Source organism: Thamnophis elegans, chromosome Z (genome assembly GCF_009769535.1).
Source record: "Thamnophis elegans isolate rThaEle1 chromosome Z, rThaEle1.pri, whole genome shotgun sequence".
NCBI lineage: Eukaryota > Metazoa > Chordata > Lepidosauria > Squamata > Colubridae > Thamnophis > Thamnophis elegans.
Window position 1 is genome coordinate 1,162,935 of NC_045558.1, and position 23,672 is coordinate 1,186,606.

The 23,672-nt window shown below is 50.3% G+C and overlaps 2 protein-coding genes across 2 annotated transcripts in view; one reads left to right on the forward strand and one right to left on the reverse strand.

The window, feature by feature from the left end:
• Positions 1-250: 250 nt before the first annotated feature.
• Positions 251-7,775, reverse strand: LOC116520583 (zinc finger protein 467-like). Its single transcript, XM_032234838.1, has 5 exons — positions 7,564-7,775; positions 5,341-5,452; positions 5,113-5,196; positions 3,343-3,456; positions 251-2,949 (listed from the first exon to the last, which is right to left on the reverse strand). The coding sequence occupies exons 1-5, from the start codon at positions 7,564-7,566 to the stop codon at positions 1,085-1,087; spliced, it is 2,178 nt and encodes a 725-aa protein (XP_032090729.1). The 5' UTR covers positions 7,567-7,775; the 3' UTR covers positions 251-1,084.
• Positions 7,776-10,784: 3,009 nt separating this feature from the next.
• LOC116520557 (SCO-spondin-like) overlaps positions 10,785-23,672 on the forward strand; it is a 122,258-nt gene continuing 109,370 nt past the window's right edge. Inside the window, exons 1-14 of the mRNA XM_032234806.1 lie at positions 10,785-10,801; positions 11,282-11,455; positions 12,034-12,116; positions 13,092-13,262; positions 14,377-14,624; positions 16,283-16,385; positions 16,554-16,712; positions 18,365-18,447; positions 19,219-19,347; positions 19,552-19,702; positions 20,298-20,538; positions 21,442-21,580; positions 22,178-22,316; positions 22,871-23,031. Coding sequence (XP_032090697.1) covers positions 10,785-10,801; positions 11,282-11,455; positions 12,034-12,116; positions 13,092-13,262; positions 14,377-14,624; positions 16,283-16,385; positions 16,554-16,712; positions 18,365-18,447; positions 19,219-19,347; positions 19,552-19,702; positions 20,298-20,538; positions 21,442-21,580; positions 22,178-22,316; positions 22,871-23,031 — 1,998 coding nt within the window. The remainder of the gene's footprint in view (positions 10,802-11,281; positions 11,456-12,033; positions 12,117-13,091; positions 13,263-14,376; positions 14,625-16,282; positions 16,386-16,553; positions 16,713-18,364; positions 18,448-19,218; positions 19,348-19,551; positions 19,703-20,297; positions 20,539-21,441; positions 21,581-22,177; positions 22,317-22,870; positions 23,032-23,672) is intronic.

Consider the following 23,672-nt stretch of genomic DNA (forward strand, 5'->3'; position numbering starts at 1 on the left):
TATATTTGAAGGCTTTTCCAGTTGTTGTTTTCAAAGTGCTCTAAAAAGTTGAACATACTCCAAAATGGTATGAAATGTATTTGTGTTCTTCCTTTATATTTTATATTTCAGCATATTTTGACTTAGAAAAACACGACCCCCGGGGGGCACAACACATCCCCCTGACCTCAATTTAGAGGAGGAGGAGAAGGAAAGGAAGAGGGGGAAGGGGAGGAGGAAAAGGACAACCAGAGGCAGAATTCATTTTTTTTTATTGTTTACATCAAAGAAAAAGATTACAAAACGTACTTTTATATTTGCCTTATGATGCTACTAAAATGATTTGTCTACTCTTATTTTTCCACACACACCCTCAAAAACAGTGTTTCCGTTATTATTTAAAATGTAAAATTTATTTAAAAGTCACCCCGATAATAGGTGTTTTGCAAAAAAAAAAAAGAGAGAGAGATTCAGACGGGAGACACACAGATACACACACACACCACCTCTGGGTCAGCCGTCTCTGGATCGCAGTCCTACACAAAGCATGGTGTGTCTTCTGTAACCGTGGTTACGAGGTTGTGTTGTTCACAACTGTAGAAACCTCAAAAGGCAAGGGGGGGGGGAACGGGGTTGTTGGAGACTGGCCGTCGGAATAAATTAGGTTGTAATTCAGGTCATTCGATGAGCTAAGGCAGGGGTCCCCAATATCACGGCCGCGGCACACTACCCAGCTGCGGTCTGTTCGCAGCTGGGTCACAGGAGTGGCGGGCGAAGGTGTGTGCACCATCAGCCCGAGTGGTGGAGGTGTGTGTTTGCAACTTGGGAAAAAGGAGCTTGCTGTCCACTCATGTCATCCACTTGCACAGAAACATCCTTGACTCCCACAGAGCGCCCGTCCACAAAGTTGTAAAAGTTGGGGAACTCCGCTGTACGGTCCACAACATTGCAAGGATGCGTAAATGTCATTTTTCACTTGCAGGATCGGTCTTTTTTCTGGGCCACCAAAATGTTTCCCCGTAGTCGAATAGCTGCTCGGAAAGGACGTAGGACACTGAAGCTACGATATACCCATGGCATAAGATGGGCAGGATTTAGGGGGCCCTCACTGCCAGGGAGACTCCAGCGCCATGGGTAACAGGAGAGGCGGGCGCTGCTCGGCTGGCTGCAGCAGGGAACTCTGCGGCAAGGCAGTCACCCAACCGGTGGCGCTGGGCAGTGGGGCGCTGGCGTGGGTGCGCTCGTGGCGCAAGAGATGGGTCTTGCGGCTGAAGCTGCGGGCGCAGTGGGTGCAGATGTATGGGCGCAGCCCGGTGTGTACTGCCTGGTGACGCACCAGGTTGGTCTTGGAGCTGAAACGGCGGGGACACTGGGTGCAGGCATGGGGGCGCAGCCCGGTGTGCACAGCCTCATGACGGGCTAGATGTGACTTGCGGCTGAAGGCGCGCCCACAGAGAGGGCAGGCAAAGGGGCGCTGCCCGGCATGCGATTTGACATGCGCCAGCAGGCTGGCCCGGGTGCTAAAAGCACGTCCGCATTGCGCGCAGGCATAGGGACGCTCGGCCGAGTGTTGGTTGCGCCAGTGTCTCTGCAGATGGCGCTTGTGAGCAAAGCAGCGGCCGCATTCATTGCATGCGAAGGGGCGCTGTCCCGTGTGGCCCCCGCACTGGTGCGCGGCCAGCCCGGCACGGTGCGCAAAGCTACGCTCGCAGTGAGGACAAGCATAGGGTAGGAGGCCCATGTGGCCACGCAGATGCGCCGTCAGGTGGCGCTTGTCGCTGAAACCACGGCCGCACTCGGCGCAGGAGAAGGGACGCCCACCCTCGGTGTGGAGCCTCTGGTGGGATGCCAGATTCTTCCGCCAGGCGAAAGCTTTCCCGCAATCAGAGCACAGGAATGGCTTCTCTTCCGGTGGTTGACTTGCCCCTGCATCGTCCTCGGGTTCGGTCTTACCAACCTGCTCCAGATACGGTGCACCCTCCACTGTTTGCACCCCACAGAGAGCTCTACAACTTGTGGGATCCAGAAAAGCTTCCCCCAGGGGCCGGTCCTCCCTCTCTGCACCTGGGACACCCCCCAGCTCTGGCTCGGCCTTAAAGAGGAAGGGGCCCTGTTCAGGCTCCATGTGCCCAACATAGGAGGGGAGAAACTTCCCCAGCTCCATCCCAGGCCCGTACGGGAAACTGACTTGTGCACAATCGACCTGAACCCTGGAGTTCTGTCCCAGGACAGCCGATGCGGCCAAGTTCTCTCCAGACGGGGGAACGTTCCCCACTAGGCCTAGCTCTAGACTGTTCCCATATGAGGGGGCAGGTTGTCCCAACTCCACAGGGTCTCCAACGCGGGCTGCCTCCTCTTCGTGCAGCCGCTGGTGGCGCTGCAAGTGTCGGCGGTGGACGAAGCTGCGGGGGCAGAGCGTGCAGGCATGAGGCCGCTCACCGGTGTGGGTCAGCTGGTGGCGCACCAGGTGGGTCTTCTTGCGGAAGCTCTTGGGGCAACGGTCACAGGGAAAAGGCCGTTCCCCGGTGTGCACCCGCTCGTGCGAACCCAGGTGAATCTTTTGCGAGAATCGGCGCCCACAGTGGGTGCAGGCGAAAGGACGTTCACCGGTATGGACGCGGGCATGGCGTGTCAGGTGCGCCTTCTTCCCAAACGCCTTGCCGCACTGCAGGCAGGGGAAGGGACGTGGGCGGGGGTCCCCGAGGCTGCCGCCCAGTGGTGGCGCCGGGTGCTCGCAGCGCGGACAACCCAGCTGTTTGTCCTCGCTCAACATCTGCCACTGTTGCAGAGCCAGTCCAGAAAGTTCTCCCAGTCTGGCTCCGTCCTTGTATCCGGGTCCCGGGATGCGCCCCTCCGATTTGCAGGCGCTGGCCAGGGGCAGCCCCGAGAGCAGGGCCTCTGTGCTCAGCCCGGCCGGCCACTCTGTGTAGTCCTCGGCTTCAACCTTCACCGTCCGGATGAGCCAGTCGCCTGCGGAAGATGGGGTTCAAGTCAATAAGATGCAAAATGGAATCAGAGCGAGTGGATTATGGGATGAATCTGGGGGGAAGACACCCCCACCCCCATAAGCACTGGATGGACACTAGGCCGGCCCGTATCTCAGCCTAGCCCACCTCGCAGAGCATGTAGCGGTGGGATTACCTGCAGCTGTGGTATTGGGACTGGTTTCAAAATGGCCGTCTCTGCCCCAGAGATTTGGGGGGGCAGGAGAGAGGTTCACAAACGGAAGAGACCGTGAGTGACCGACACTTCTACAGCCACTGAAGTGAGATACATGCACTCTGTGTATACTCAAAGGCACTCTTCCAACAAGTGACCCTCTGCCGTCTGGGTCCTGGATTCTCAGGTGTGACACCACCTCACCTGGACAACTCTTGGCTGGCTCCTTTGGATCTTCTTGCCTACCGGGTCTCTCTGTTGTCTCCTGCAGCCGCTGGTCAGCCTTAACCGCCTGTTCAAAGCCAGGATGACTGGATCCTGTCCCAGGAAATCACGATACAAGAAATTAAAAATTAAATAAATTAAATTAAATAAAAACAAATTAAAACAAATGGTGTGTGGTCTTTGCTTGGGCAGGGGTGAGACTAGATGACCTACATGGTCCCTTCCAACTCATCTGTTAAATTAAACAAATGAAAATCAAATCAAATAAAATAAAACAAAATAAGAAATCAAACTACATTAAATTAAAATAATGAAATAAAATAAAAATGAAATAGTAAATTAAAACAAATGAAATAAAATTGAAAAACATGAACATAATTTAATTCAAGTTAAATTAAAATCAAAATGAAGGTAGTAAATAATTATTACCCATAATTATAAATAATTAACCAATAATTATTATAAATAAATACAATGGTAAATAAATAATACAAAATCAAATAAATCAGGTAAAATAAATGAAATTAACCAAAATGACATTAAACTGAAATAATAAAATTAAAATAAATTGAATAAAATAAAAATGATAAATTATTTTAATTTGAGTTTAATGCAATAACTAAATCATTAATAAAGTAAAATAAAATAATCATTTAAACTAAATCTGAATAAAAGTAAAATAATAAAATAAAACAAAAAATACAAACACAATAAATAAAATTAAAATAAAGTAATAAAAGAATAACTTAAAATGAACTAAAAATTAAAAAATAGGTAATTATCAATAATTAGATCAATAATTATAAATAAGGTAGTAAAATAATTAATAAAAAATAAAATCTGATCAGATAAAATAAAATAATAAATTAAATTAAACTAAATTAAGTTAGCGAAACAATAAAATAAAATAAAACTAACATATCATAAAATAAACTGCTAAAATAAAAAGTAAGTACAAAAGAAATTTTTTTAATTTAAGTGAAATTAAAACAACTAATGATTAAAATAATAAAATACGGTAACTAGCAATAAACAAATCAAAACATAAAGTAATAAAGTAATAATTTAAATTAAATCAAACAGAATGAGATGAAAATAAAATCAAAAAAATAAATAAAAAATAAAATGAAATAAAAATAAGATAAAATGATAAATTAAAAGATAATAGAAAACTAGTTAAATTATTTTAAATTAAAGGAAAGTAATCATTTTATAATTAAAAGAATAATGTCAATACAAATTCAATAAAAATAACAAAATAGAATAAGAGAATGACTCCAGCAAGGGTGCTTCCAGGAGCCTATTATTGTTTTTCATATTTATTTATTTATTTGTATCCCATCTTTTATTATTTTTCCAAATAATCCAAGGCAGCTAACAGGAACCTTCCTCCTCCTCTTTCCCCCATGACAACAACCCTGCTAGGAATCTCGGGCTCAGAAAGGAACTGGCCTGAAATCACCCACTTTGGCTTTCATGCTTAAGGCTGGACTAGAACTCCCCATCTCCTGGTGATTGGCCTAAAGCCAAAATACTTAGTTTTCATGCCTAAAGCGGAACTAGAACTCCCCATCTCCAGGTTTCTAACAAGTTCCTTAACCTAAAGGATCTAAACTGGCCTATCTTGACTCGCACCTGGGCCCGCATGGGAATAAAATGATTTTTGGGGTCAAAAGGCTCTCTCCTCCCTCGTCCTCTGTCTTTCAGCCTCCATCCCTTGTCACCCCAGGATTCGGTCTCGGGACCGACCTGTATCAGGCGTCTCCGCTGCCCCCTTGGCTGGTAAAAGGCCCCCATCCTGTGGGGCCACCTCCGGTTTAGTGAGCGGGGCGCCTGCAAAGGAGAAAGACCCAGTGAGCACGGCCACAAAGGACTCGGGGGGGGGGGGGCGCAGCGCCTTCAGGATGGGGGATTCGCCCATCCCCCAAAATTGGGGGGAGCGACGACTCCAGGAAAAGTGGGCAGTTGCTGCCTTACCCAGAGCAATTGTGGTGTTGTAATTCTCGCGCATGGCGTCGTCCCGTTCTGTCCAGCCCCGCCAGTGCCCGGGTGCCCAACGGAGAGTGGGGTCCTCGCCCCGCGCTGGCACCTGGGAGAAACCAAAAGGCAGCAGCTAAATTAGGGTTTGGGGTGTACCCCACTTTATGTTAGCCCCGTCCCAACCCGCCTGCCCAAGAAGACAACCCTTTCTTGCTCGCCGTGTCCCCCTACCCACTCCAGGAGTTGCCAGAGGACAGAGGTGGAGACCCCCAATTAGGGCCGGGTGATCGGCCGTGCTCCCAACCTTTTGCCGAGGCTACCAAAGAAGGAAGGAAGGGAGAGAGGGAGGGAGATAGCAGGAAAAGAAAATATGGAAAAGAATGGAAGAAATATGAAAAAGGGAAAAGGAAGTAAAGGAGGGATAGGGAGAAAAGAAAGTGTGGAACAGAAAGAATGGGAAAAAAGGAAAGGAAAAAATGAGAAAGGGAAGAGGAAGAAAGGAAAAAGAGGAGAGAGGAAGGATGGGAGAAAAATGAGAAGGAAAAAGAAGGAAGGAAGGAAGGCCGTGATAGGAAGGAAGGAGCGGGAGGGGGAGATAAGAAAAAAAGGAAGGAAAGAAAGAATGGAATGAAAAGGGAAAAGGAAGAAAAATGGGGATGGGAAAAAAGAAGGAATGCTGTGAGAGAAGGAAGGAAGGTAGGAAGGAGAAAGAGAGAAGAAAAGGGAAAAAGGAAGAGAGAGAAGAAAGGAAAGAGATAAGTAGAAAAGGAAGGAAGGAAAAAGGAAGGGAAATGGGGAAGGGAAAAAAGAAGGAAGGCTGAGAGAGAAGGAAGTCAGACAGGCAGGAAATGAAGGAAGGGGCATGACCAGCACAGCTGTCCAGGTAGATGCACCTGGCCAACCCAGGTAGAGAGATAAAAACTCAGCCTGCTACTACCCCACCAATGGTCCACAGCGGAGGCTCGGGGAGGGGGGTCTGGAGAGGCTCAGTGCCCAGCTGGATTTTGGCATGCCAATCTGCATTTTTTTGGCTTTTTCTTTTATTTGGCAATTTGTATTTTGGCTTCCTGAATGCAGGACATCCCCGGCCACCGACTCATATTTACGACGGTGGTGTCACACACACACACACACACACACACACACACATCCCAATACAAGTCAGTGGCCAAGCGTCTCAATTTTGAGGACATGAAGGGTGAAAAAGGCCCTCCCCCCCGCAGCGCGGTTCCAACTTGGAACGGTCACTAAATGAATGGACATAAGTCCGAGGACTTGCAGTAAAAGCAGCTAAGAGGAGCCAATCTTTCAGCTGCTTACAAAGACCCCTCCCTTTTTATTTCCTGTTTTAGGGCAGGAGAGGGGGGGGGCGTAAGGGGAGGGGGGAGATGGGTCTGGCAAGCAGAGCCCCCACCCCAAATAGCCAGGCTGCTCCTCCCTCCCTCCCTGCTTCCCCTTCCCTTCCTCTCACGGACCCCTCCCCTAATACCCACTTCTTCCTGCCAGGCTTGCTCCCTCCCCTTCCTGCCCGCTTCCCCCTCCCCAAATGCCCTCTGCCAGCCTTTCCCGCTCGATGGGGAGGGGTCTGCCCGGAAATCAACCCCAATCCCCTCCCCAGGCCTCTGGCCATAGACAAAGTGGGACCCCCTCCCCTCAAATCCCAGTCTCACCGGTCTCCTTCGCGGTGCTGGTGGGTTTCTTTAGGGCTGGGGGTCCTGGAAGGGAAGGGGTGATTTTCCCAAAAGGGAATCCCCCTCCCCTCTGGGGGGGTCTCCTCTGCCAAACATCGGGATGCCCTGCTGCATCCATTTTGAGGGGGGGTCCCCTTTCTCCCTCCCCATCTGGAGGGAGAGGAGGGGGTCCCACAAGCTGCTGGGGGTCCCCTTCCCCTAATTGGCACCTCGAGGCATGGAGGGGCCCCATGAGCAACCCTCCTCCCAGCCCTAACAGAGCCCCCTCCCCACCCGGAGGGAGCCCCGATCGGAGCCAAGGAAAGTCGGGCTCGGATCTCCTGGTGGTCTCCCATCCTCGGACCGGTTTGGACCGGATCGAGGAATTCCTTCCCTCGCCCGCCCCCCACCCCATTCCCTCCATCCGCAGCTCCTTCTTTTGGGAGGGGGGGATCGGCCTGGGTGGTGTGGGGAGGGGTCTACATTTCCCCCCTCCCTCCTTCGCGACCCGACCCCTCCCGCAAGCGCGACCCCCCCTCCCCAGCCTTACCATCCAAAGGGGGGGGGAAGAGCCTCCGATGGTCTCGGGGAGGGGGAGGGGGAGTCGCGCCCCCTCCAGGCAGGATCGGCTCCTCCGGGCCAGGGAGACCCCCCTCGACCCCCCACCCGCTGGCCTGGAAGCCCCCCGGCTCGGGCCCGCTTCGAAGCGGCTCGGCTGGGCGCAAGGAAGGCCGAGGGACTACAGCTCCCAGAAGGCAGCGGGGCCAGGAGGGGGAGGGGCTAGGGAAAGAGGGAGGGGGAAAGGGGGAGGAGAGAGAAAGGGAGGGGAGGGGGCGGTGCCCGGCTGCCCTGAGGCCTCTTCCCCGCCTCGCCGGGAGAGTCGGGGGTCTCTCCTCTCTCCCTCATCCACCCCCACCCTTAAAAAAGGGAGGGGAGAAGGAGACCCCTCCCCAAATCTCAAAGGACCCCCTCCCTCTGCCCATGCTGGGGTGCCATTGACCCCCCCCAAGGGAGAACAAAAGGACCTCCTCCCCTTCCTTCCTTCCTTCCTTCCTTCCCTCTCTCCTTCTCTTTTTTCGTTTCTCTCTCCTTCCGCTCTCCTTCCTTCTTTTTATTTTTCCTTTCCTCCCTACATTCCTCCCTCCATGCTTGCCTCTTTCTTTCCCTTTTCTCTTTCTCTTACCTTCCTCTTTCTTTTTCCTTCCGCCTGCCTGCCTCCCGTTTTCTTTCCTTCCTTCCTTTCTTTCTCCTTCCTCTCTTTCCTTTTTATTTTTCCTTTCTTTCATTCATTCTTTCCTTCCTTCCTCCCTCCCTCCTGCCTGCCTGCTTGCCTCTTTCTTTCTCTTTTCTCTTTCTCCTACCTTCCTCTCTTTTCTTTTTCCTTCCACCTGCCTGCCTCCCGTTTTCTTTCCTTCCTTCCTTCCTTCCTCCTTCTTCTCTTTCCTTTTTATTTTTCCTTTCTTTCATTCATTCTTTCCTTCCTCCCTCCCTGCCTGCCTGCCTGCCTGCCTCTTTCTTTCCCTTTTTGCTTTCTCTCTCCTACCTTCCTCTTTCTTTTTCCTTCCATCTTTCTCCCTGCCTGCCTCTCCCTTTCTTTCTTTCTTTCTTTCTTTCTTTCTTTCTTTCTTTCTTTCTTTCCTCTCTTCTTCCTCTCTCCTTTCTTTTTATTTTTCCTTTCTTTCTTTCCCCCCTCCCTCCTTGCCTGCCTCTTTCTTTCTTTCTTTCTTTCTTTCTTTCTTTCTTTCTTTCTTTCTTTCTTTCTTTCCCTTTTTGCCTTCTCTCCTACCTTCTTCTTTCTTTTCTCTTCCATCTTCCTCCCTGCCTGCCCACTTGCCTCCTTCTGTCCTTCCTTCCTTCGTTCCTTCCTTCCTTCCTTCCTTCCTTCCTTCCTTCCTTCCTTCCTTCCTTCCTTCCTTTGCCAAGTGTGATTGGACACACAAGGAATTTATTCAGAAGTGTACGGAATTATCTCTGTTTCAGCCTTGACACTGGCTGTGGCCTTTTGTGCAGGAACCACAACAACAAAACCCACACCAAATCCTTCAGCCCAACTGCTTCCATTGGGAACCAGAGTTCTTTTTTGGGGGAGGGGGGCAGGGGTAGGTTCTAAAGACCACCTTTCCTCTCCAAGGTTGAAAGCAGGCTTGTGCCGAGGAAGCCCCCCCCCCTCATTGTGGAAAACAGGGTGACCCCCGACAGCCAATTTGGGGTGGGGGGAAAAGAGGGTTTTGTCATCCTCACCCCACCCCCACCGCCAGTGGCAGAAGGTCCAAGTTTTGATGTCCAAGCTGTCTTGGGAACCTGCGTCAGAGGAGCAGTCTCCAGGATACAGAATCAGAACGACAGGGTTGGAAGGGATCTCAGAGGTCATCTAGTCTCCAACCCCCTGCTTGAGCAGGAGACCCCTTACCAGGGAACCCTGTGTATGTGTGTGTCTGTCTGTCTGTCTGTCTGTCATCTACTTATATATATCATCTATCATTATGTCTCTCCCCCCTCTTTCTCTCTCCTTCCTATCTATCTATCTATCTATCTATCTATCTATCTATCTATCTATCTATCTATCATCTATCTATCATTGTCTCTCACACCCTTTATTTCTTTCCCTCATTATCTACCTCTATCTCTCATTGTCTCTCTCCCCCTTTCTCTCATTATCTATCTATCTATCTATCTATCTATCATCTATCTATCATCTCTGTCTGTCTGTCTGTCTATCTATCTGTATCAATTTCTCTCTCTCGCTCTTCCTCTATTTCTCTCTATATATATTTCTCTCCCTCCCTCCCTCCCCCCCCCTCTCTCTATCTATCTATCATTGTCTCTCCCACCCTTTATTTCTTTCCCTCATTATCTACCTCTATCTCTCATTGTCTCTCTCTCCCCTTCTCTCATTATCTATCTATCTATCTATCTATCTATCTATCTATCTATCTAACTATCTCTACCTACCTACCTACCTACCTACCTACCTACCTACCTACCTACCTACCTACCTATCTATCTATCTATCTATCTATCTATCTATCTATCTATCTATCTATCATTGTCTCTCCCCCTCTTTCTCTCTTTCTCTCATTATCTACCTATCTCTCATTATCTCTCTCTCCCCCTTTCTCTCTCTCTCTCATTATCTATCTACCTACCTACCTACCTATCTATCATTGTCTGTCTCTCTCCCCCTTCTTTCTCTTTCTCTCATTATCTCTCTCATCTATCATTTTCTGTCATTCTCTACCCCTCTTTCTCTCTTTCTCTCATTATCTACCTATCTCTCTCATTATCTCTCTCCCCCCCTCTCTCATTATCTACCTATCTATCTCATTGTCTCTCCCCCCTTTCTCTCTCATAATCTATCTATCTATCTATCTATCTATCTATCTATCTATCTATCTATCTATCTATCTATCTATCTATCTATCTATCTATCATTATCTGTCTGTCTCTCATTCTCCCTCTCCCTCCCCCTCCCCTCTCATCAATAGATTGTGAACTGCTCATGAGGGAGCTTCCCAGCTCCGCTTCTCAGTCCGTCCACGCGAGGTGTAACAAATCTTTTGATCTGCCTTTCACAGTACGCTGAGTTCGAAACACCCTGCAGGGACTCGGAATTCTTCGAAGGGATAAGCCGGGTCCAGGAAGGGAGGCTTAGCCCAGGTCCGTCTGCAGACCCGGGAAAGAGAGGGGACAAAGGGGTCACCGTGTGGTGAATTTGGTTCCCGCCAGGAGAGATCCTATGTTATCCTGGCATGGCTTTCCATCTGGCAGACGATGGCAGTGGATGATGGGTAAGGATGGATGCCCAGAAGGCAACCTGAGTCCTCCTGTTCTCCCCTCCAAAACTCCGCAGGGAACGATGGGTTAGTGGGTTTCCCGTCCCATCAAATCTCTCTGGGCAGAAAAGAACGAGGGAGTCAATCCACCATTACAAAAACATCCAAACATCGATCCTGCGGTGTAGTCCCGGCAGAGGCGAAGTTAAAGCCCAGCCTCCAAGGAAGGGACATTCTGCTCCTTCTTGGCTGCAACCCTCGTGAATATTTTCCTTGCCTTCTTCCCGGACGTTGAAGTGGCTTCTAACTTCGTTCGGGATCTCCTGGTGGTCTCCTTTCCACCTCTAAGCAAGCTGCAAATTTTGCAAGGCGGGAACTGACAGCTGGGGTTTAAGGGATGGGGAAGAATTTGCAAGAAGAAGAGGGGGGTGGTTTAAGCAGACCCCTATCCCGGAGACCCCACCCCATCCCAGGGCTGTTTTATTCCATCCAAAGGCGCTGGTGCGAGAGGCTGGTCCAAGTGCGGGAGGAAGACGTGGTGAGCGTCCGACGGGAAGACGTGGTGCCTTGCGTGGAGGTTTATCACTACACCAGGGCCGGTTGGCACCTCGACAGGGACAGGACCCGTCGAGACTCTGGGCCAGGGGGCACCCTGTGCTACATTTACAAGTGAGACCCCGGAGGCTGAAACGGGGGGGTGGTGGGTTGGACTAGATGACCTCCAAGGTCCCTTCCAACACTGTCATTATTCAAGGGACTCCTGCTCAGACAGAGGGTTAAACTAGATGACCTCCAATGTCCGATCCAACTCTGTCATTCTGTAAGGGTTTCCTGCTTGAGAAGGGGGTTGGATTAGATGACCTTTAAGGTTCTTTCCCACTGTGATTCTGTTAAGTCTTGGTTTGAGCAGGGAGTTGGATTAGATGACTTCTGAGGTCCCACTTCGTATTTTCTCCTCTTCCCTTCCCATCTCTTGTTTTCAATTCCTTTTTCTTTTGATTGGATTTTATCGTTGGATCGACCGCGAAATGTGTGAAATTCCCCCCCTCCCGCAAATTGAAATTAAAAATTTTTTTTAAAAAAAGGAAGTTACCCTCAGAGGTCATCTAAGCTGACCCAGGATTCAAAGCTGGGCCTGTCGAAGTGCGAGAGTTTCAACCACGCAAGAAAGGGCTTCGTTTTGAAGCCCAGTTGGATTCCTGCCTGTTTGGTCGCTCTGCCATCTTTCTACTCCCCCTCCCCAACAGGAACGAGGACCCCGGGCCCGTCGCTTGGAACCGGACGGTGCGGGCATGCTGTGACGGTTGGACGGGGCCCCATTGCAGCGAGGGTGAGCAACTGGGGTGGGGCTTTGGGGGCCCCTCCCCCTCTTCTTCAGGCCCTTATCTTTGGGGTGGGTCTCGGAGGCAGGGACGGGTGGTCCTCGGACTTACGACCATTCCTTTAGTGACAGTTTGACCCTGAAGAAAAAAATCTACGTGGGGTTCATCCTTACCCTCCATTGTGGCATCCCCCCCCCAAATGAGACAACCGTTATTCACACTTAACGACCGTGTTGGGGTCCCCAAACGGTCACTAAAATCCAGACACTCAGCGATTGTCTCGTTTTTACGACGTTCGCAATGTCAGGTGATCTGCTTTAGTGGCAAGCAAAGGCAACAAAGAAGTTGGATTCCTTTAACAACCGTGGGGCGCACTTAAGAACTGCAGCGATTTGCTTAATGACCGGGGCAAGAGAAGGTTGTTAAATGGAGTAAAACCTAAGTGTCTTGCTTAGCGATGGAAATGAGGGGCCTCTGTGGTGGTTGTAAGTCGAGGACTATCTTTATCTGGCCGTCACTCGGGAGATGCTCCTCTAGGGATGGTCTCTGCTCACCTTCAAAACTCACTTAACCAATGTCTCGCTTAACGACAGAAATTTGAGGCTCATAATGGTGGTCATAAATCAAGGATCACCTATATCTGCCTGTCAGTCTGGAAATGTTCCTCTATGAGTAGCCCAGCTCAGTCCCTGTTCACCTGCCAAATTCCCTTAACCAATGTCTCGCTTAGTGGCAGGAATGTGGAAGCTCCAGGGTGGTTGTAAATCGAGCACTACCTGTATGTGCCCGTCACTCAGGAAATGCTCCTATATGGGCAGCGCGGCTCACCTGCCAAGCTCACTTTAACCAATGTCTTGCTTACCGATGGAAATTTGGGGCTCAAAATGGTCGTAAGTCGAGGACCCCCTGTAAAATGAGCTAACTCACTCTGTGTGGGGTCCGGTTGTGGGAACGTGACTCTCTTCCTGGGATCTGCTTTGCAGGAACGGCGTCGGCGGGCTTCTGTTTCTCCACCGGGCAGTGCCAGGATGGGCCCGGCCTGCAAAACCTCTCCCTCTTCGGCATGTCCGAATGCTGCAGCCTCTCCTGGGGACGCAGTTGGCGAAATGCCACTTCCGGGCTCTGCTTTACCTGCTCTAGGGAGCCCCTGAAAGGTGAGTTGCTCCAGGCCACCCCTTCCATCACCGGGTTGGTTGCAGGAAGAGGAGGACCCATGGGGGAAACAGAATCTCAGATACGTCCACGGCACCAAGATCGGGATGCTGGGCGAGGAAATTCACGTGTGGGACCCCAGCTGGTCAGTGGGGGGCGGTGGTGGTCTTGTTTCCATCTCTTTCTGGCATAAGTGGGAGTTGGACTAGGTGCCCGTCCTCTTCAGGAGGGGTCCTTTGCTTTTTGGGAGTTCTAGACAGGTGCAACTGGAAAATTTCTGTGAGACCCCGGGATTGCAAGATCCGCACAGTTTGCAGCCTAATCTGGGGTTGGACTACATGACCTCTATATGATCATTCCTCCCTGTAGAGAGTGCCCCTTCCCTTCTTGGACCTTCCCCACAGCTGCGCGGAGACCCCAGGAAACACACCTTTGCTTGCGGGATTTTTTTTTTTGATGATTATGATTTTTTTTTTGGCAGGAGAATTATAGTCAGGTGCAACGGCCATGCACCTGCAGTGCGGAATGGTGCCTGGAATTGCAAGGCTTAGCCGCCTAAACTGGGTTTGGACTAGAATTATGGGGCCTCCATGGCCCTGTGAACGGCACCTTTGCTTTTCAAGAGTTCTAGTCAGGCGTGGAGGGATATGGTGGCTCAGGGGCTAAGGTGCTGAGCTTGTCTATCCGAAAGGTCGGTAGTTCGGCGGTTTGAATCCCTAGCGCCGCGTAACGGAGGGAGCTCCCGTTACTTGTCCCAGCTTCTGCCAACCTAGCAGTTCGAAAGCATGTAAAAACGCAAATAGAAAAATAGGAATTACCTTTGGGGGGGAAGGAAAAAGTGCTCCGTGCGCCTTTGATGTTTAGTCATGCCAGCCATATGACCCCGGAGATGTCTTCAGACAGCCCTGGCTCTTCGGCTTTGAAATGGAGATGAGCACTGCCCCCTAGAGTCAAGAACAACTAGCACATATGTGCAAGGGGAACCTTAGCCTTTAGTCAGGCGCGACAGGCGAGCTTCCGCAGCTGCAGAACAGCGCCTGGAATTACAAGGCAGATTCTGTGGGATCCGGAAGCCCAGACCAGGCGCATTCCTGCTAATGGCTGCCTTCTCCCCAGGCACTGTGGCTTCACCGTCCCTGCTCCGGCCACCTGCCCCATCGGTGCTTCTGGCTCGACAGAAGTACCATAATCCCCCCTTTGCCACCTGCCTCACCTGGGACGGTTTGCACTACCGCACTTTCGACGGGAAACATTTCCGCTTCGGGGGGAACTGCACCTATGCCCTGGCTGCGGCTTCCGACGGCACCTGGGCCGTCTACATCTCCTCGGGCAGCAGCGGCTGCGTGCCGGGCCTGTGCCGACGGGTAAGTGAGGATATAGTTTACCTGGACTTCAGTAAGGCATTTGATAAGGTAGACCATAACGTACTACTAGATAAAGTAGAAGAATGTGGGTTGGACAGCATCACCATCAGATGGATTCGTAACTGGCTGACCAACCGCACTCAACGTGGAGCCCTCAATGGAACTGCATCTTCATGGAGGGAAGTATGCAGTGGGGGACCCCAAGGCTCTGTTTTGGGCCCAGGACTCTTCAACATCTTCATCAATGATTTGGATGAGGGGATAAATGGGGAACTCATCAAATTTGCAGATGACACTAAGCTGGCAGGAATAGCCGACACTCCAGAAGACAAGCTTAAGATACAGAAAGATCTTGACAAACTTGAACATTGGGCACTTACTAATAAAATGAAATTCAATGGTGAAAAGAGTAAGGTTCTACATTAGGCAAGAAAAACGAAATGCACAGGTACAGTATAAGCGGTACCTTGCTCAATAGGAGTAACTGTGAAAGGGATCTTGGAATCCTAGTGGACAACCATTTAAATAGGAGCCAGCCGTGGGCAGCAGCTGCCAAAAAAGCCAACACAGTTCTAGGCTGCATAAACAGAGGGATGGAATCAAGATCACGTGAAGGGTTAATACCACTTTATAAGGCCTTGGTAAGGCCACACCTGGAATACGGCATCCAGTTCTGGTCACCACGATGTAGAAAAGATGTGGAGACTCTAGAAAGAGTGCAGAGAAGAACAACAAAGAGGATTAGGGGACTGGAGGCTAAAACATATGAAGAACGGTTGCGGGAACTGGGTATGTCTAGTTTAATGAAAAGAAGGACTAGGGGAGACATGATTGCATCTTCCAATATCTCAGGGGTTGCCACAAAGAAGAGGGAGCCAAACTATTTTCCAAGGCACCTGAGGGTAGAACAAGAAGCAATGGGTGGAAACTAATCAGGGAGAGAAGCAACTTAGAACTGAGGAGAAATTTCCTGACAGTGAGAACAATTAATCAGTGGAACAGAAGTTGCCTCCAGAAGTTGCGAATGCCCCAACACTGGAAGTCTTTAAGAAGATGTTGGATAGCCATTTGTCTGAAACAGTATAGGGTTTCCTGCCTAAGCAGGGGGTTGGACTAGAAGACCTCCAAGGTCCCTTCAGACTCTGCTAGTGTATTGTATTGTATTGTATTGTATTGTATTGTATTGTATTGTATTGTATTGTATTGTATTGTATTGTATCTCCACGGGATAAACGGCATACCTGATGTTTGTTTCTGAAACAATCCAGAGGGTTTTGACTTCCAGGCCTGTATGAGCAGTCCTTTACTTGGAACTGTTTATCTAATGGCGGTTCCAAGTTCCAAAAAAGGGACCATTTTTCAATCGGTTCATACTTACGATGGTCCCCTTTGCGGCCAAAGTCAATGGGGAAGTGAGATTGGCTTGACAACAAGATGTCTCACTTAAAACCGCAATAACGGCGGCAAGATAAATCGTTTAAAAGGGGTAATCCCAGTTAACGGAGGTCTCGCTTAGTGATACAAATTTGGGGCTGCACTGTGGCTGTAAGTCGAGGACTACTTGTTTCCTGGGAAACAACTCCCCAACCTGGGAGTGGGCTGAATAGGGGAGGGGAGTGGGTGGAGACCCCAACCTCACTGCCCTCCTTGCCTGATAGGATCTCCGCATCCTTTTCGGACTCGACTTGGTGACGGTTCAGGGCCGCAACATCTCGCTTAACGGCATCGTGGTGCCCGAGAGGGAACCACTCCTGCGAAAGGGTGAGAACTGTGCAGGGGGAGAGGTCGGGGGGGGGGAGGGATCCTTGCAAATGGGGTTTGGACAGTGAAAGGGGGGGTGTTACTGCAGGGCCTTCTGCTGGAGCCTGACCGGCTGCCATGTTTCGAATCCATAGCTTATCTCTCCCTTTTGATTGCCCCCCCTTCCAGGGATCAGTATCTGGTGGCTGGGGGACTTCCTTTTTGTGGACAGTGGCCTGGGAGTCCGGGTCAAATTTGACGGACACAGCACAGTGTACGTCACTGTAGGGGCCGCCCTGCAAGATGCCACGCGCGGGCTGTGCGGCGTCTACAACGACAACCCTGCAGGTAATACGGATGAAGGTGTTCAGGGTTCCAAACAGCATCCAAAATTAAATCAGAGTCCAAGGCAAAGTTTTGCTCAAAGCTCCAATATATGAAGAGAGCCACGTTGGCACATCTGGGAAAACCCGAATCTGAAGGCTTCCCGGTTTTCCCCACCCGGTTGAAAGTTCAAGATCTTGCCCCCCCATACCCACAAGTCCATGCCATGTTCCTATCTCCCACTGCCATGCTGGCAGCTTCCACCCATCCAGTTCCAGTCAGGCGCAGAGGTGCAGAGACACAGGATGACCTTGGCTTTCTAGAAAGAATGTTGTTATGACTACATAGCATCTCGCTCCGTACAATCCCCCCCTCCCATTTCCCCACAATACCAAACACATATTAGAATAACAGAAAGTGTGGCAGGTCAAGGATTCAAAAGAAAAGAGGGCTGCAGGCCTTACAGAAAGTCCGATTTCCAGGCCCAGGAGCATGGGACCATGAGGGACCCCCCCGATCTCTGCCCTGCCCCCGACATATTCAAATGTAACCCCCCAAAAAACGGAAGAGGGGGCCATTGGCTGCTTTGGTGAGAGAGCCCAATGGTGTCCTACCATGACATAGGGGGGGAATCGGGGGTCCTTGGAAGACCCCCGAGGATCCCCAATTGAGCCCCTTTGAAGATGAGGGTTTTAAAAAGAGATTGGACAACCATTTTTCTGAAATTATACGGGGGTTTCCTGCCTGAGAAGGGGCTTGAACTTGAAGACCTCCTTGGTACCTACCAATTTGGTGATCCTGCTATTCTGTAATTCTGCTATTCCATTAATCTGTTATTCCACTATTCTATAATTCTGCTATTCTGCTCATCTGTTATTCTGCTATTCCATTATTCCACTATTCTATGATTCCGCTATTCCATTATTCTGCTATTCTGCTACTCTGTGTCTGCTATTCTGTTATTCTGCTATTCCGCTATTCTGCTGTTCCATTATTCTGTTATTCCATTATTCATTATTCTGTTATTCTGTTATTCACTATTATGTTATTGTTATTCCGTGATTCTGTTATTCTGCTATTCTATTATTCCACTATTCTGTAATTCTGATGCTCTGCAATTCTGCTGTTCTGTTATTCTGCTATTCCGCTATTCTGTTATTCTGTGATTCCATTATTCTGTGATTCCATTAGTCTGTGATTCCATTATTTTGTGATTCCATTATTCTGTGATTCCATTATTCTGCGATTCCATTATTCTGTTTTCCCGCTACTCAATAATTCTGCTGTTTTTCTGCTATTCTGTTATTCCGTTCTTCACTATTCTGTTATTCCATGATTCCGTGATTCTGTTATTCTGCTCTTCTATTATTCTGCAATTCTGTTACACTTTTCTATTCGTCTGGGGTGCTGTTCCCTCCTCCTTTGCCGCAGCAGAATTTTGGGGCACGTCCAGAGAGCTTCCCAGGATCCTAAGCTGCTCAAGGCGTTGTAAAGAAACAGGACGCCCCCTTCAATTCTTTCACCACCCCCAAATGTCTCTCAGTTTTCTCATCTCCGTGCTCTGAGTGAGGCAGACGGGGAAGGACGTGTGTGTGTGTGTGTTGTGTATTTGTTTGGATCTCTTCTCTTTGTGGTTTCTGGACCCTCCGCACAGTCTCTCCCTTCTGTGCCCACAGATGACTTCCAGCGTGTGGAAGGGGATGTGGTCACGCTGGCGGCCAGCTTTGGCAATTCGTGGCGCATTCCAGAGCCTGGGCTGGTAGGTACCAGCGGCGTTGCAATTGTTCGCATCCAATGCCAAGTAGTTCTTGAGTTAAGACCTCAACGGACACCCCTCCCCACCCTACACATATGCATTTCTGGTGCTGAGCAAGACATTTGTTAAGTGTCCCATGCTATGAGCCACCGTTGTTAAGGAAATCATTGTAGAAAGATTCATCCGGGAACTAAAGGGAGTGTGTGTCATTTTTGTGTGCAGCCTGCATCCAGAGGATTGAGCTTCGACGTGCCTGTTGCTGGCATTCATTCATTCATTCATTCATTCATTCATTCATTCATTCATTCATTCATTCATTCACTCAATTTATAGGCCGCTCAATCCCGGAGGACTTTGGGCGGCTTACAACGAAAGAAGAAAAAAGAAAAGCAAAATAAGTAAAAAGAATAGTTTAAAATTCACAACACACATACGTTCTAATCGGGGCTGGACCTTAACACTAAGGTCAACAGCCCCAGGCCTGCTGGAACAGCCAGGTTTTAACGGCTTTCCTGAAGGCCATGAGAGTGGGTAAGGTCTGGACCTCTGGGGGTAGCTGATTCCACAGGGTCGGAGCAGCCACAGAGAAGGCCCTCCTCCGAGGCCCCGCCAGCCGACACTGTCCGGCTGACGGTATCCGAAGGAGGCCCACCCTGTGGGATGTTATCGGCCGTTGGGAGGTGTATTCCACGGACCGGGAGTTTGGGACCTCTGTTTTCTTCTATTCTTCTATTAATTAATCAATTAATTACATTCTCGCTTTGCTTGCTGCAGAGTCCATGCAGTGACGCCGCAGAGGAACCGCACCGCTGCAACGCTATGCAGGACGGCGATGTTCGGGAGGCTGCTGAGGCTACTTGCAAAAAGCTATTCTCTAGTCCTTTCAGCCAGTGTCATACGCAGGTGAGGAGTCACAAAAACGTTGTTCACAAACACACAAATACTGTTCAGGTGTTTCCCCGGCTATGACGATCGCGAGGCAGTCCTGCACACGATCGGAACTTCGAATGGTCACTAAATGAATGGTCGTAAGTCAAGGACAAGCTGTATAGGCTGCCTCCCCTCCTCCCCTCTGCTGAGGCTTTGCCCCTTCCTCATCCCCGGCAGGTGGATCCCCATAGTTTCTACGACACCTGCAAGTACTTGTTGTGCAGCCGACGGGCAGGGCCCATCTCCGCTTGTGAGACCTTTGCCAGCTACGCCCGCGAGTGTGCCCAGCGAGGAACCTTCATCAGTTGGAGAAGGGCTGGTTTTTGTGGTAAGTGGCCACGGGCCAGGGAGGGGGGGTCTCTAGACCCCCGAACCAAACACTTTCAAGGAGATGATACCATTGTAAGGATTGACACGCTCAACCCTCCCGATAGATCGTAACCTCTCCCCTGCATGCGAAGAACCTGATCAGCTGGTGCCCCACGGTTTTCTTTGGGGGGAGAGACCTTCTGTTTGGGAATTGATCAGAATAGAAGCCGGAAGGGACGTTAAAGGTCTTCTAGTCCAGCCGCCTGCTCGAGCAGGAGACCCTTACAGATTCAGAAAAAGGGCTGTCCAGTCTCTTCTTGAAAACCTCCAGTTATGAAGCACCCACAATTTCTGGTGGCAAGCAGTCCCACGGGTTAATTGTCCTGGAAGGAAGGAAGGAAGGAAGGAAGGAAGGAGGGAGGGAGGGAGGGAGGGAGGACAGAGGGTGTCCCTTCCAACTTTGTGATTCTATGATTCTGTGAGGGTTTCCTGCTTGAGCAGGGGGTCGGACTACAAGACCTCCAAGGTCCCTTCCAAATAGTACTTCTGATTCTGCAAGGGTCTCCTGCTCTCCCCAAATTCAATCCCATCTGTTGTGGTCCCACTTCCCACAGAGAAGCCATGTGGTCCGGGACAGCGCTACACGGATTGCGTGTCGTTCTGTCCGTCCAGCTGCGCAGCAGTGGGCAGGGCGGCTGGAGACCACTGCCGACAGGAGTGCGTGAGCGGCTGCGAATGCGTCCCGGGACTCTATCTGGAGGAGGGGTCTTGTGTCCCTCAAAGCCAGTGCCCCTGTTTCCACCGACGGCAGAAGTTCCGCATGGGAGAGACGCTACAACAGCGCTGCAACCTGTGGTAAGCTGGAGATAGGAGGCGTCACCCCCAAGAGACTGGCTTTGATTGCCCAAATGAGGGAGTGGGGACATGCCTTCTGCTCCAAAGTGGGAGAGGTGAGACGCGAGAACTCTAGACATGCACGTGGGAAACAGGCCCAGCTTGATGGCGCTGTCGTGGGTGCCCTCTTGGTGGGCAGCCAACCCCAAGTTGGCGTGGGTGAAGCCACGGAATGTAGGGTCCTCGGGACACTTCTGATTTTGGTGGATTTCTGGCAGACATTTCATAACCCAGCTAGGGAACGTCATCAGTACTAGAAGGAGGAGGAGGGAGAGAGGGAGGGAGGGGGAGGAAGGGGAAAGAGGGAGGAGGAGGACGGCTGTGGGGTCCTTGGTGCTCTCTGAGCTTTGTTAGTTTCTTGCAGATATTTCATGACCCAACTCGGGAACATCATTAGTGCTAGAAGGAATTGAGTTGCAAATCATCCAGCATTGATGATGTTACCTAGATGGGCCATGAAATGTCTGGAAGGAAACCACTCAACTCAAGGTGCATCAAGGACCCCACAGTCTTCCTCCTCCTCCCTGCAAACCCCCCCTCTGTTCTGATGATGTTTCCTAGCTAGGTTACGGGTATCAGGGTTCCGAAAGATGCCCTAATGGATTCATGAGGCTCAAGCCAAGTTTCAAAAGAAAACCAGTCATTTATTAGGAGCACCATTTTGGCAACACCTCATTGCAGTCAAATCTGAGCCTCATTTGAATTATGGATGAATTTTACCCATGTTCCTTCCCTTCCCTCAGTCTGAACATTTGAATTTCTGCCAATGTAAACGTCAGCGCCTGGCTTGGCTTGGGGGAAAGGCAGGGGTCTCGCCCCGAACACCCCTCCTGACTCAGACTGACCTGTCGCTTGCTCCCACAGCACGTGCCGAGGGGGTCAGTGGGTCTGCTCGCAGGATCGGTGCGCCGGGGAGTGCATCCTCCATGGACGTCTTCATTACCTGACCTTCGACGGGAAGCGTTACTCCTTCCGTGGGGTCTGCCACTATATCCTCGTGCAGGTGAGGAACAGGTGGGGAGGGGGCTTTGTCCCCCATTGATTTTGCTCATCAGATGGTCCCGAAAGGGGGATTGTGACCGTCATAAGTGTGAGTCGGTTGCCAAATGTCCGCATTTTGATCACGTGACCACGAGAATGCTACAACAGTCGGAAGTGTGAACAACCGACGTGGGTTCCATTTTTGGCGCCTTGTTTCGGATGGTCACTAAGCAAATTGTCGTATGTCGGGGACTGCTGTATGTCCCAAAGGTTGTAAGGCGAGGCACCCACATGATCAAACTTGATTTTTAATTTTTTTGTGATGGTCACTAAGTGAATGCTGCAGTCCTAAAGCGAGTGCTGCAGTCATTAAGCAAACACAGTGGTCATTAAGTGTACCTGTTGTCCACATCAATTTCTGGCAAAAAAACCCCAAAACTAAATTCTGTTCATGTGACCACGGTGGTTGTAAATGCCCCCAAAGTGATCATGTGAACACAGAGTTGGGGTGGGCAGCCATCAATACTTTGAATCTGGGTCGTAAGTACATTTTGGCGGGTTGCTTTGGAGACTCGCTTAGTGACCAACCATAAGTTGAAGACAATCTATGTTCCCGCAGGATTTTGTAGATGGGAAAATTCAGATCCAGGCAGAGAACGAGCCATGCGGGAACCAGGGAGCTGTCAGCTGTCTACGGGCTGTGACTGTCACTGTTCAGAAGACCTCGGTCCGGCTTTCCTTCACAGGTGAGATCGAGGGTCTTCCCAACTACCCTTGGTGGGTAACAAAGACCACCCACTGTCCTCCTCCTCCTCTCCACACACCGCCCTGCCTTCTACCCTGATGATGTTCCCTAGTTGGGTCATGAAACGTCTCCAAGAAAATAGCCAAGCTCAGAAAGCACCAAGGATCCCACAGAAAGAGATAAGCAGGGATTAACACCAGACAAACAATCAAGGAGAAAACAGTACTATAATCTAACCAAGGGTGGGGAAACCCCACACTCCCACCAATAGTGCCAGGGTGAGCAATTGTATGAAAACAGAGACCAATCCACCCTCCTTCTAGCACTGATGATGTTACCTAGCTAGGTTGTGAAATGTCTACAAGAAAATCACCAAGCTTAGAGAGCACCAAAATCCTTACAGACCACCTCCTCCTCCTCCTCCTCCTCCTCCTCCTCCTCCTCCTCCTCCTCCTCCTCCTCCTCCTCCTCCTCCTCCTCCTCCTCCATGGGCTCATTCCCTGCTGGCCACCTGGTCACTTTTGCTCTGTCCCTCTCTGTCCCCCCCTTCACCAGGGGCCGTCTCAGTGAATGGCCAGGACATCACCCTCCCATTTGGTAACGCCGACCTGACTATTCGCCGCGCCTCCTCCGCCTTCCTGCTCCTCCAGACCTTTGGGGCTCACCTGCTCTGGGGCCTGGAGTTCCCTGCTGCCTACATCACTCTGCAGCCCACTTTCGCCCACAAGGTGAGTTTCGGGAGGGCTTCTGCCAGCCATGCCTCCTGGGGATGAGGTGGCCAGGTGTGGGGAGGAATTGATTTAAAACCAGAGTGGGGTTGGGCACAACAAGGTGTGAGGCAGGTGCCTCCTTCCTCCTGGTGCCATGACTGCATAGTGCCATCCTTCCCTTTCTGGAGTCCTCCCCTTCTCCCTCCTTCCCTTCTCCCTCCTTCCCTTCCCTTCCCTTTATTCTCTCTCTTTCTCTTTTCTTCCTTCCTTGCTCCTTCTTTCCTTCCTTTCCTTCCTTCCTTCTTTTCCAATTTCTTCTCCCTCCATCCTTTCCTCCTTTCTTCATTTTCCCCCCTCCCTCCCTCCTTTCTTTCTTTCTTTCTTTCTTTCTTTCTCCTTTCTCCGTTCCCTTTTTCCTACTTTCTTTATTTTCCTTCCTCCCTCCTTCCCTTCCTTCCTTTGTTTTCCTTCCTTCCTCCCTTTCTCCTTTCTTACTTCCTTTCCTTCCTTTTTTCTTCCCTTCCTTCCCCTTCCCTTCCTTCTTCCCTCTTTACTTTCCTCTTTCCTCTTTCCTTCCTTCTTCCCTCCCTCCCTTCTTTCCTCCCTCCCTCCGTGTTTCCTTTTCTTCCTTTTTTCTTCCTTCCTTCCCTTTTCATTCC